General features: G+C 37.5%; 1 protein-coding gene across 3 annotated transcripts in view; it reads right to left on the bottom strand.

The window, feature by feature from the left end:
* The window catches only part of LOC127452959 (F-actin-uncapping protein LRRC16A-like), a 175,574-nt gene that overhangs the window by 109,581 nt on the left and 52,196 nt on the right, over positions 1-13,797 (bottom strand). For all 3 annotated transcript variants that reach the window (XM_051718871.1, XM_051718873.1, XM_051718872.1), the window contains exon 3: positions 7,371-7,421. In XM_051718871.1, coding sequence (XP_051574831.1) covers positions 7,371-7,421 — 51 coding nt within the window. The remainder of the gene's footprint in view (positions 1-7,370; positions 7,422-13,797) is intronic.

The following is a 13,797-nucleotide window of genomic DNA, read 5'->3' as shown; positions in this document are numbered from 1 at the left end:
CAAAAATCTGTCAGTTTCATATGCTCATAAAAGGCCAATATCTTGTTGAGAAGTGTCAAGCTATTACTGCTATTACTACAATCAAATAGGTCACAAAAAAGGTGGACATTGAAGAAGAGTCCCCAAACCACGATTTTGACTTGAGCCAGTAAGCAACCACTCAGAATAAGAGATGTGTAAAACAAAAAAATTTCATAATCGATTAGTCGGTCGGTTGTTTGAACGATTAGTCAGTGTAAAGAATAATAATTTTGTGACACCGATCTGATGCATTTCAGAGGGATATACGGATGCTAAGTGCACTTCAATATGGTAACTAACGGATATTCAGCAAAAATATAGAAAAAATAACTACTGACCATCTCGAAGACATAAACAAAAACAAAGTAATTAGAACGCTACAGTGCATGTCTTGCCCAGAGGTTTTTCCAGTAGCGGTATTTTTATAACACAGAACTGTCAAAATAAAATGACTAGCGCATACTTTTAGAGAAATTTGCAGCGAATCTGCTGCTCGTTATTTTCACATCAAACCTTTGGCAACAATGGGCAATTTGCTGCAAGTTTGCCGCAAAGCTCATTTGCATGTGAGAATTCTCAGTGGCGAATTTGCGGCAAGTTTGCGGAAATTTGCCATGAAATCTTGATTTTCGAAAGGGCTGTGCAAATACTGAAAATAAACAATGAGGTGTCATTATTGGATCCTTTAAAGAAGACTCTGAGTCAACAAATTTTCTCAAACACTTACATCAAGAGACTTCCAGACGTGTTGTTGATATTGAGCAGGTCAACGCAACAGAGGTGATGGAAGTTTATAGTAGTTTAAAAGCTCATAATATTTCCTCAGCGGAAAAGTCCGAAATATTGGATCACTCCAATTATAACAAATTAAGCTATTATCGCTGCAAGCATGTGACTTGCAGACAAGGTATGGGTTTTTCTTTTTAATTATATTAGATATTTTTTTTAAATCCTTGTTTGTCTCTTTCTTCTGTGGTAGCTTTTATACTAATCCTGCTACTCTGAGATCTTGGCAGTGCGATACTCCAGATATTGTTGACTTTTATTGACAAATTGCTTATCTTCCTCATTTGTAACTCATCTGGATAAAAGCATCATCTAAATTACTAAATGTACATGTAAATTATTTGTGCATCTTCATTCATTATAATGGAAGCGATCTATAGTCACTTTCAGAGCCCGTAAAGAAATACTCTGACTAAACTAGTCAGCTAAACTCTACTTCTCAAACTTACTATTAGTTGGCAAAAATTTTGTTCACCTACCAGAGATAAGATGAGTGCTACAGTTGTTAATATGTGGTTTTTAATATGTGCAATTTTTGGTTGCTTTTTCTATGCACTTCAATTTCCGTTCCAGGCATCCAGGGAGCCTCCAGCCATGTACCGAGCAACATGGTCCAAATTTTAATAATGATATTCTATTACAATCATATTAACGCTGGTAACATTAATAGTGTTAAAGTCACTATGAATGAAAGGCTTTGAAAGAGTTTGACAACAAGCTGGAAATTATTGTATTTAATACACAAACTATCAAATTAACACCCTGTCTACACCGGGCGTGTCCACTGACGAGACGCGACGCAACTGCTTGAAGCCGCCTACACTGGACGTGTCAACACGAACGTTCTAAACCATTTAAACTGTGCAGTAGCACCAGCAGGTGCAGAGCAAAAGGATCGCTATACTCGTTTATTGTCGGCACAACGGACGCTTCTAGTGTAGACAGCATCATTGATTATAATGGGGTTCTATTGCTTTTGATACGATGCGACACGCCGCTCACGTCCGGTGTAGACAGGATGTAAGATAAGTAAGAAATAAGAAAGCTTACAATGCAGAGCAGCACAAAACTGCTTATGTTCATCCTGAATGCTGGATGATGTTTCGATCCTCGCTGCACATTCAAAAGTGCAGAACTGTGAGATAATGGTGCGGGTACACAACATCTATTTCACGACATTAAGCAGTTTAAACCTTCTTTACTGCAAACATTTATTTAACCCTCAGGGGTCGACGGACACGCCAGCGGTTCCTGCTGGATTTTTTCCTCATAACAGCGGAGACAATTTAAAATACTCTGTCATTTTTGGGCATACAGATAAGTATACACTACTGTTCAAAAGTTTGGAGTCAGTAAGTATATATATATATATATATATATATATTTTTTTTTTTTTTTTTTTGGAAATAAATTAATACTTTTATTCAGCAAGGATGAATTATATTGATCAAAAGTGACAGTAAAGACATTTATAATGTTACAAAAGCTTTCTATTTCAGATAAATGCTGTTATTTTGAACTTTCTATTCATCAAAGAATCCTGAATTTTTTTTATATATTGTGTATATGCCCTATATCAGATATTACATTTCATTCTGTTCCCAGGGGAGGGTCTTTGTCTCCTCAGGTGTGAATCACATCAATATTCATGATCATTCACGCCTCCTCGCATATGGCCTTTCTAACACTAAAAGTGTCTTACAAAAGTTAAATGACTATATTGTTTTGTATGAATGAGTGATCAGGGTGGTTTTCACATCATTTTTGTAGCAAAAACTCTAGGCTACAAGATCCAGTTCTCAAATGTCTTGTGAACAAATGTTTAGTATGTTATTTGGCCTTATTTCAGTAACTTAAAATTTTTGTTTTTACAAAAACCACAAATAAACATTATTTTCTCAAAAATACAAACATGTACATACATGTTGCTCACATATTATTGGAGCCTAGTTTGTGCTGAATACAGTGTTATACAGTGTTATACAGTTTATACAGTGTTAATGGCTACAGACTTTAGCCATTAATATGTTTTTAAGCAACTGAAAAAAGCACAAATGTCAAGGCAAATCTTCTCCAGGGCCCAAAAACACCCTCAGACCCCAGAGGGTTAATCAGTGTCAGACAGAATCAGCAAAAGACTTGAATCTCTCCACAGGACCTAACAAATATGGGAACATTACTCATAGTAAAGGATTTAATGTCCAGCAGTGATTGTCTTGTAATGTATTGCTGATGTGGCACTTTGATGACTGAAACAGCAGTGGTGCAACTGACTAAACTTAAAGCATTAAAGAGACGAAACTCTTTACTGAAGGTTTTACTGTGCTGACTGTTATTCACTTTCACACAAAAACACTAAAAAATCTCAATTAATTTAAGAATTGCATCTCCCATTAAAACCACCACAACTAAAAATATTCATGTTTGTAGTAGACCACACTAATCAACTAATCGGTTGTTGGACAACTAGTTGATTAATCGACCACCATGGCAGATCCCTTCTCAGAATATCTAGCAATCGCACAGCGATGCACTAAAAACAACTCTGAACACTACAGCACCCGCACAGCAACACCCTGCCAATCTCTCACAATGCCCTAACATTGTGATGTCAACTTCTGCATGGGCAAGCACCACTCACATTGTCTAGTATTTTTAGAATAATGGTTAACTGAGTCAGGGTGGACAGAATTCAGTTATCCTGCTTAAATCTCTCCTGGATTTTGGCTTTGCGTGCAAAAAAATAAATAAAACACCAAGAACACATCACAAGTGAGAATACTGAAGGAGACAAGCAGGAAAAGACAGAGGGCAATTAATTCAGTTCATTTAGTCAGGTTAATTAGCTTTATGATACCAGTTCTTATCACAATGATCTCATTAAGCCCTCTGCTGAGACCAAATGACGCTCACACATATTGTCAAGACAGTCTAGAATAGAGGTAACTAAATTTTTCTAGATCTCATTCTTAGCATGAGCTGTCATGAATCACAGTCTCTTGGTCTAAGAGGAACTACTCCACTGACTCAACTAGCAGCATGCTATTGACAGTAATGAAGTGCAGTAGTGGCTTGACCACAGATTAAGGTGGGGCAGATCTTGCTCTGAGCGCTATAGGTTATGTATAACCAAGGCGGCACACTAATACAGACAGAAAAAAAAAATTGAGAGGGTAGAGAGATAGACAAACGTCCTCAAAATAAATCTGTACTGTTTAGAGCACTTCCTGAAGTGTCTGTCCCAATCCATTCCATCACCCACAAGCCCTGCGGGAGGAAAAACTGTCAGGCTTCTGGTTCTTACAGGGGAATAGCAGCACAGAGAAACTTTACACTGCCTGTCAATTACTTTACAGCCAATCACACAGCACTAGTAAAATAAAGGAGCCACACAAAGACACATGTCCTGTAGACAGTCTGGAGAGATCAATCAACCAAACTGCAATTCTGTCATTCCACCAGAACAGCCAAGTTAAGCCTAATCTTTCACAGCCAGCGTAGTCCGATTTGTCATTTATTCTGGCCAAGAACAACCCAGTTAGACAGGAAGAGGCAATCTGACTGACATGCAGAGCAACAACTGTATGTGGTTGGATAAATCTGAAATTTATATTAATGATACCACAATAATAGACCAGTGAGTGATACAATTCAAAAAAGGCCCCTTGCCGATAACACTGAAAAATTATCTCTAAAATTATTTTTGTCCGCCCACAGTAATTAAATAATTATTTCACAGACATAACTCTGAAAACTAAGCAGAATATACAGTTCAAGAGCCTCAAACAAAACTCTAAATACCTTTTAAGGATTCGGTGGCATGAATCTTGTAAATTTGGGCAAATCCAGCAACTATGAGTAGTCCATACAGCAGTAGCCTCCAGGTATGTTTCTTGGTTAAGAATCATTATTTGAAGAGTCCTGCATTGTTTTCATTCCTAACATGAGTGCTTTGATGGTGAGTCTAGAGGGATCAGTCAGACTGACAAATAGACAGAGCTGAACCCAAAATCTGGATTCAATAAATGTTCAAAATAAATCCTTTCACCTGAGAATGTGTGTTCACTACAGTTGGGAGGTCAAAAGTACCAGTACTTCAGTACCAAGTCCATTCTAAAATAAAAAGGTAACTATTTGGAATGGAAGTCGTAAGAAATTTAACGATTCTGGTTCAGATTCCAATTCCTCTTAATGACTCTGTTTCATTAACAATTCTTACTTTTGATGAAGTAAATGCAAATTTCATTGCATTTACTGCCCTCAGCTGTCTGTTACCAATTGATGAGATCATTTCACATTTCAACAAATCAGATATAACTAATCAGAGATAAATTTAATACAATTCTTGCAATAAGCATGTTTTCACAGACTTTTTAATTTGTTTTTTAAAGATTTTTAGAAGGATAAATGCACTACAGTAATTGGTTTTAATTTACACACATACATATATATATATATATATATATATATAAAATTTAAAATAATTTTTTATCAAACAACCTTAATGTAAAATGGATACAGTTCTTGGTTCACTACTGGATGTAATGAAAGTCATAACTTCCAGTAATTTGTTCAGGAATAGGACCACACTGGTCGCACTGTGTTTTGCGCTTTAAGCTCAAAAGAACAGGCTCATATGAGTAATTCGTTCAAAAAACAGACAACACTGGTTGCGCAGTTTTTCACGCTGTAGATTCAAAAGAACCGGCTCATGTAAAGTCATTGGTTCTAGAATCGGACTACACTTGTCGGGCTGTAGATTCAAACGAACTGCCTAACATGAGTCATTCTTTTGAGAATCAGACTACACGGGTCACACTGTAAGTTCAGAAGAACTGGCTCATATGAGTTATTCATTCAAAAAAATGGACTACAGTGGTCACGCTGTGTTTCTCGTTGTAGATTCAAAAGAAGCGCTTGATACGAGCCATTTGTTCTAGAATCGGACTACACTGGTCACGCTGTCGATTCAAAAGAACCGGCTAATAAGAGTCATTCCTTTAGAGAATCAGACTACACTGTCCGTGCTATGTTTCGCACTATAGATTCAAAAGAACCGGCTCTACAAGTCATTTGTTGAAAAAACGGACTACACTGGTCGCAATGTATTTTGCACCGTAGATTCAGTAAGAGGCAGCGCTGCCACTGAATAGCACAGCAGGAAACACTGTCGAGAGTATTTCAGCACATTGTTCCATCCAAACTGGCATAAAAATGCACACTCAAGAACCATTAGCTGCAAAGTTATGAAAATCATAGTTCCTTTTTTTTTTTTTTATAAATGGAACTGTTTTCAGTTCCCAACCTTAGTAACAATATCAATCTTTCTAAAATACTGATAGTACAGCATACCAACTTAATTCAGCATCTGTCTGACAAGTCGCTGCTTTCGAATGGTAGTGTTTTTGCGCACATGCTCTATGAGAAGTGCACTCGTGCCTCGCGGTCAACCATCAAATGCACTTCTTGGTCAAATCTTTGTGACGTCTTAATGTAAACTGTACTGGTATTGTTTACATTGATATCTCTTTATGCACCCTTCAAGTATTTCTCAATTAAGAAATCACAGTCAAAACTAAGTCAACTATACTTGAAAACTACATGCCATTGTTATAATTTATTTTGATAATATTACCATTTAACTTTTTAGATCAAAGAATGTGTTCAAAAGCATATTAGTTTTGCTATCACATTTAAATTGGTATCGGAAATTGAGAAATTTCACTGTTATTGGTATCGACTACTGAAATTTTGATATTATGTCAACCCCAGTGTGGAGTAGACTGTATTCTGATATGATACCAAAGGCCCAGAACTTTCAAACTATGTTACAAAAGACCTTAACTGCTTATCCCAATTCAATGATTAACTAATAAATGCACTGCCAATCTGAGAGAGACTCGCTCTGGTGAGTCATTTCAGTCACTGCCCAAGTTGATTCTCTTAAGCTGTTGAGTAATCTAGCTTATCCTTTACTGTTAATAGGGAGCCTTGGTCATGCCACAACCTGAGCAGATGACCTTGCGACACACATTCTGATCCTACACAACCACAGCTGTGGCCACACAGAGGGCATCAGTGGCTTCCAAGATCAGTCCTAGCAAGCCTAACTGACTCTTTAATCCTCTTAAATCCAGGGGAGAAAGGGGCACAGCAACTGTTACTTCAACTTGAAGTAGGGCTGGCTAATACAGCTTAAGACAATTCTTAATATTTTTCATCCTTTCAAATATATTCTATATTCATCTTGATATTAGTGCATACGTTTATGATGTTTATGTTCTAAATGGCTTAAAAAGTTTGAAACATCGGATGACGAAACATTCACGGAGGACCCCAGTCAGATAATTAATTGGAACCCCTGAAATCGTGACCCCACCCCTGTATGCTAGACAGTTGTTGGCTATTTTTCCTTCACTGTCTGGTCACTCATACAACACACTCAGAATTCTGGGACAGAGTGGCAGTGAACACTAGTTAGGGGCAAACCTCTAGCATTCACTACAGTAATGCAACAAAAACAAAGAGTTTGAACTGACTGACCAGTACGGAGATGCTCTTACCTTGGTGGGGATTCGTGCGCTGAGGAGGTAAGCCCGGTGAGACGCCAATGCCTGCAGACGAGATAGAGAGAGAGAGAGATCAATTTGAACTCTTGCCCAAAGGGAATCACATTCTTCTTTCTAAACAAGCACTGAAATGAGATAAACGAAGCTATACTGTACATTGTGGAAACAACATGGTAAAAACAAAAGGAAGCTGAAAGCATTCAATATATATCGAAGTTCATATGGAGAACTGAAATAGAACCCCAAGTTCACATCAATACATTTTCTGGAAAGTCTGAAAAACAAGTAAATTGACTGAGACAATGAGACTATCTGGTGATATTGGTGTGTAATAACGGTTATATCCTACATATCCTACATGCTTCAGGTGAAACTGGCAAGGTAAAACAAGGTAACACTTATCGTAACTAATGACTCAGCCTCATTCAGACTGACTACAGTCCACACAGAATTAAAAAGCACTTTGTGATATATTAAGATTCAGGGCTAAAAATTGAAAATGCAAAGATCTAAAATTAAAAATTGATGAATGATCCATTCATACAGATGGAAAAAACTCTTTAAGCTGCAATGTCATGGCATTTTTTGCATCATCTTATAAAACCCTTTGAAGCAGTATGTAATGAGCGTTTTCTCTTGCCTTTTCTCAGAGTGATTCACAGAGCATAATTATGTTGAGAAAGCGTTTGTGGAAATCAAATAATTCCAGTTTTAGCTCCTGCTAAAAATTTCAAGAGGGAGCCACATACCCATGTAGTCAATCTATCAGACATACGGACTGATGGGAAGAGAAAGAAAGAGACAGAAAGAGATATAGAAAAGGTGATTATATCATAAGAAAGACTTGCATGAGGGTGAGAAGAGACAAAGAACAGAGATAAATCCAGAGTAAAACTCAGGTACAGGCTTTCAGTTGAGACCTTAAAGCAGTCATATCATGAGGAATCACAATTTACATCATGTTTTTAATTAAGAGAGTTTATTGCATGTTGAAAAAAATATTGCTGAAAACATAAAAATTGCCTCCAGAAACTTGGGCTGCCCAGTCACAGTGAGGTAGTAAGGTTGAAGTAGGATATATATATATATATATATATAGCTTTTTCAGTTTCTGTATGGTTGATGTTATTTTCTCACCTCTGGATGAGTGGTTTGCTACATGGCCCAGTGTGATTATTAAACAGCAAAAGGTTGCAATTTAATTAAATGTATAGCCTGTATGTGCTGTGAGCTTTAAAGTGAATGAGCACTCTGTTTTCTATCATCTACTACACACACAGAGTGCGCATGATGCTCATGATGCAGTGTTTTCAGTGTATGAACTTCCAGCTTCACACATTCGCTCTGAAGCGCACAGCACATGCAGTCTATATAGAGTTAGACTTCATAATTAGATCACTAACAACAGGAGAACTGGTAGGAGTAAAAGTGGACAGAGATAAATCAGAGCAGAGTGGCACAGTTCCAGTGAGGAGTATGTGGGGTATCAGTAGTGAAAGACAAAAAGATCAAATTTTTCTGTGAAAAACTAACTTAAGTGAATAACTCAAGTTCAGAGAAGAAGCCAGGATGAGACTTTGATGGTTAATAGATTAAGATTACAGACAATGATGTATGACCAACAATTTCAAAGGCTATATTCTCAAAAGAGGAAACGTCATGGAAACACACTGATCTCACAATGAAATCAGAAACAGTTTGTTGACTTTTCTTTAGCTAAAATCAGTCTGTGCAGACAGCCAGTACCGCCGCTCCCTATATGCATATTACGCAGTCTGCATAGGGCACCAACTCCCTAGGGTGGCACCATCTTACCCTAGGTTAGGAACTCCACCAGCTGCCCTTCCTCGAGCGTTATGTTATTCAAGGAACCAATAGCAGTGGTGCCAAAAGCGAGTTGTGAAGAGAGTTGTTTTCAGCTGTGTAGGCTATAATACAGTGAAGAGGAATGCTTATTTCATAAACTGCAGCCCCCAAACCTTAAAACTAAACCTAACCATCAGTGGAGTAAAAATTTAATGTTGGGGGGAAAATGCAATATCCAAATCGGACTCGTCACTGATTATGTGAACGTGATTACTTTATGGTTTCAACATGGGATCCAAGATGGGTCTCCCACACTGCTGATGTGACACACTTCCATTTGCGCCACAGGTAGAGCTGAAACGATTAGTCAACGTTATCGACAACGTCGACAATAAAACACTTCGACAAAAATTTCCGTTGTCGAATAGTCGTTCGATCTCATTTAACATGACATGATATCACATTAAACTCTAATGATGACGCATGAGAGCAGCACTGCAGTTCGCCCCTGACTGAGGAGAGGAAGAATTACTCAGCTCACAGTCCAAATGCACTCTAAACTTTCACAGATTTAAGTGATGTAGATTGCAAAGTATGTGGGAATTATAATGCAAAAATACAAAAGTAAATACAGAAGCATTCTCGTTGTGGAATAAGCGGAGCCGGAGCTCTTTAAAGGAAACACCCCCGGCGTTACATCTTAAATGCAGTTCTATTTAATGCGTTATAGCTTTATTAAAGTTCAAATAATATGGAAGCAGATCATGTAAATAACTACAAACTCTGAAACTGGCATTTCTCTGTGCGGTAAGCACCTCTTCTACGAGTTGCGCGAATGTCCCGATCCAAGGAGGAGAGATTGAAACTGCACCCGGCTGAGGCACACTCTGTCACGGGGACGCTCATCCCTCGAGCGCACACGCTTAATGCAGCTAGATTATAACGTGATGACTCACGACTTATTGTAACAGAATACAGTATGTGTAAATGTGCATTTCTTATTGTGAAAAAAAATTGGCAAAATAATTTTTTTTTTTTTTTTTTTTTTTGTGAGTTAAACATGGATTGAAGTGAACAGAAAGGTGAGAGAAGGAAGTCTTCGCCCCATTAAACACTGCAACAAAATACGTTTTTGATTTGTTTTATCTTGTTTTCCAATATAAATATCTAAAACTCCTTTAAAACAACATACATTTTCTTTAGCAGCTATACTGCAGAAGAAAAAAACTGTTATCTGAGAATGTTGAATATATTAAAAATACAAATATTTTAAAATATCTAAACATCCTTTAAAAAAGATACATTCACATGAGAAGCAGCATATAAGATATTTAGACTTGCTTTTAGAGAATAGATCTTGAATACAAGTATATTTTGTCTTTAATGCACTTGCAGAATATAACCAAGTGAAAAAATACACTTATATACACAAAATACACTTCTAAATATCTAATATGTTGCTTCTTGTTAGAAGGATTTTAAGACTATTTTAAATAGAAAACAGGACAAAAAACTTGATAACAATAGTATTTTTTTGCGGTGAATGTCTTTACTGAATTAAACTTAATAAAAAGGTTTTTTTTCCCCTTTAATTCAGTTAATGACATTTAGAGGTATTTTTAAAAGATGATTATGTCCTCTTTATTGTTAGTAAGCATGTTTAATACAACCTTTTAAGTTGGGGCACAAGCTGAATAATCGGTTAAGAGCTAATGATTAATCGTTGCAATAATCGCCGAATAGTTGAATAATCGTTCTAATAATTTTTAGATTAATTATCAAAATAATCGTTAGTTGCAGCCCTAGCCACAGGTGAAGGTAAATACACTGGAGCCAATGCAAACATGTTTGATCGGAGATGCTGCTTGTCAGCGAGTTGGCATAATGTGGCCGATCCTAGGGTACCAGAACTCTAGGAAACAACATGCCGAATTTCCGTGTGATCATATTGATGGAACTCAGTCACAGTCACAGCAAACTACAGCCAATCATCCACCCTTATGGTGAAGCTGCGGTTTAGAAAAATGTGTGTATCTAGATGGTGTAAGCTTGTTAAAAATGATTTATATTTAAATTAGTCATTTGGCACCTGCCAAGTTTCTTCAAGGAGAAGCATGTCCAGGTTTTTATCAGTAATTATGTCATTGATTGAGTGTTGATGATTTGTCCATTATAGAGTGAGAGTTTAACAAGGCACAGTCTAACAGTCAAACAGGGAGTTTGAAAGAGTGAGTCTATGATTCGCGTAGTTGCCCTCATGCCTAAACATTTAATTTCAGCCCTCAAGAAAGCAAAGCACACTGGCCTAAGCGAATATCTGCTCCTATAAGGATTAAACATGAATGCGCGCGCTTGTGCTTATGTTTGTTCTTTCTCCTCTGCATGCACTGCATGGCCTCAGATTATCCTCGTAGTCAAACCTGCATTCTCATCACCACTTGCCCCCCTTCACCTCCCCAGACAGTCGCCATGGAGACAGTCACCCCATCTAATCCTGGACACAGAACTTTTAGCTGGTGGCATAAAAACCATTGCCAAACCCTAAGCCAAACAGCAGGGTGCTCATGCAGTCTGACAAAATGACTCGAGACACGAGCAGAAAAAGAAGCAAGAGACTGACAGAACCCCGCTAAGAAGTTGTCTAACCCTCAGTTCAGGGTTTTACAAAAAAGCTTCTGCTGTTTCCTTTCTCAGAGCCATTGAGAGTCAAACACGATCAATTAAGTGCAAGAAACATGATATTTTTCTTTAAAATCAGACTTCGAGACTGACTAAACACAATTATTTCAGTTAAAACACAAAAGAGCTTTATGAGTCGAAAATAGACACATTTAAATAGATTTCACTTCTCCTGGGAAAGAGACATCTCTTTAAATAACCAGTGTGTTCTCCAAACCGCGGACCTGGAAACATAAGGTGACGTTAAATGTCTCTGTCCTCTTGCACAAAAAGTCTCTCCAGGTGAATCAGTGTTTTGATGGCTGTAGCGTAACCTGCCAACCCAGCACCGAACCACACAACCAACATGCCATGTTATATCACCTCAGCCTGAGACGAACAGAGCCCCCTCTCTTCCCCCCTTTTCACTAAGACGAATATTGGAAGCATATTCTTGCATACGAATTCACCCACGTTCACATATGAAAGTGAACTAAATCCTTTAAAATTACTGGGACACAATAGGAGCAGAAATCTCAGCCAAGCGCTTTTCTAAATTGACAGTTGCATTATTTAAAACCTTCTGTTTTGCAACCTATCTAAGGACAAGCCAACTTGTCTGGCAGGTTTAGTAGGGCATGATTTGTCTTGCTGTTCACTTCCTGTGGTCATTTACACACACAGATCTCAGGCACTCAGGTCTGCAGGCAGGTGATGATCACCAACAATAAAAATACAGACTTAGATTTTCCTTTTGTAAAGGCATATGTGTGTTTTCTGTGAGTAGGACTATATGCGATTGTGCCAATGTGTGCAGTCAGTGTGTGTAGGATTCCCCCTGGCTCTTCACATTAACCTACTTACACAGCCATACTGTGGGGGAAGCAGACAGAGAGACATGACTAATCCTATACGTGATGGAGCTCAACAGGGTCCTAAAACCACAGTTTCTCAGAGAACCACTGTACCATTACGATTCCTCAGAGATCTTCCATACTAAAAAGAAATGGTCGCTACATGTTTGTCAACAGCCGATAAATGTATACTTAGGCTAATGTGTACTTATCCCAAGATAAAGGTGCGGTAACACTATTTCCATTCATATCTATTATAGGAGAGTATGAGTAAAAAATGCTTCTTACAGTTTATACTGCTCCATAATTTCCCCCTCTCAAGTATTATACCATTTTCAAAGCGTAAAAATGAGTATGACTCTCTTTATTCAGCTCCAGTGGGATGTAGAGGTGTCAAGCTCTTTCCTGTCATCCTATCAACATTAATAATTCTCATTCATGCTTTCTGTACATGCAATCAAAACAGACCTGTAACAAGACACGACTATGCTGCCTTCACCAGTCATTATCTGGGCACTATCACACATGATGTAATGCAGCATAACATAGCCAAAAAACTTCACATATGAAAGAGAGTGTGACAATATGAAGTCTGTAGTAAAAACAACAGCAATACTACATCTCTCAAGAGGTGTGATTTTTAGATTACATCTACATGGTGCAATTAAATTAAGGCCCAATCACAGCCTAAATTTGAAGGTTAATAAAAGGAGTGTTTTCATTTGATAATAGATTAGACATTAGAGTAGCCACCAGATTTAATTTGATATGGACAAAATAAAAATACTGCATTATAATCCTGTATATAGTTTTAAATGCAATATGTATTACTATGTACGAATATATAGTAATAAACAGAAATATTGTTTTATTTTTTATAATTCTGTATTCAGGGCCTGAAATTCATTTCTGAAAATGTGGGGTAATTCCCCCCTTACACGGCTCATATGGGGAGGATTTACACATTTTGGGGGGAAATAAAACTCGTAACACTGAAACATACAAAATTTTACAACAAACTCACCTAAATCTCACGGGGGGCTACTTTTCTCAACTTCTGTATAGGTCAAATGGAACCTGGGTCAGAAATAAACTTTTCCATT

The sequence above is a fragment of the Myxocyprinus asiaticus genome, chromosome 15 (assembly GCF_019703515.2).
Source record: "Myxocyprinus asiaticus isolate MX2 ecotype Aquarium Trade chromosome 15, UBuf_Myxa_2, whole genome shotgun sequence".
Lineage (NCBI taxonomy): Eukaryota > Metazoa > Chordata > Actinopteri > Cypriniformes > Catostomidae > Myxocyprinus > Myxocyprinus asiaticus.
Note: the sequence above shows the minus strand (reverse complement) of the source record. Positions and strands in the feature narration are given on the sequence as shown.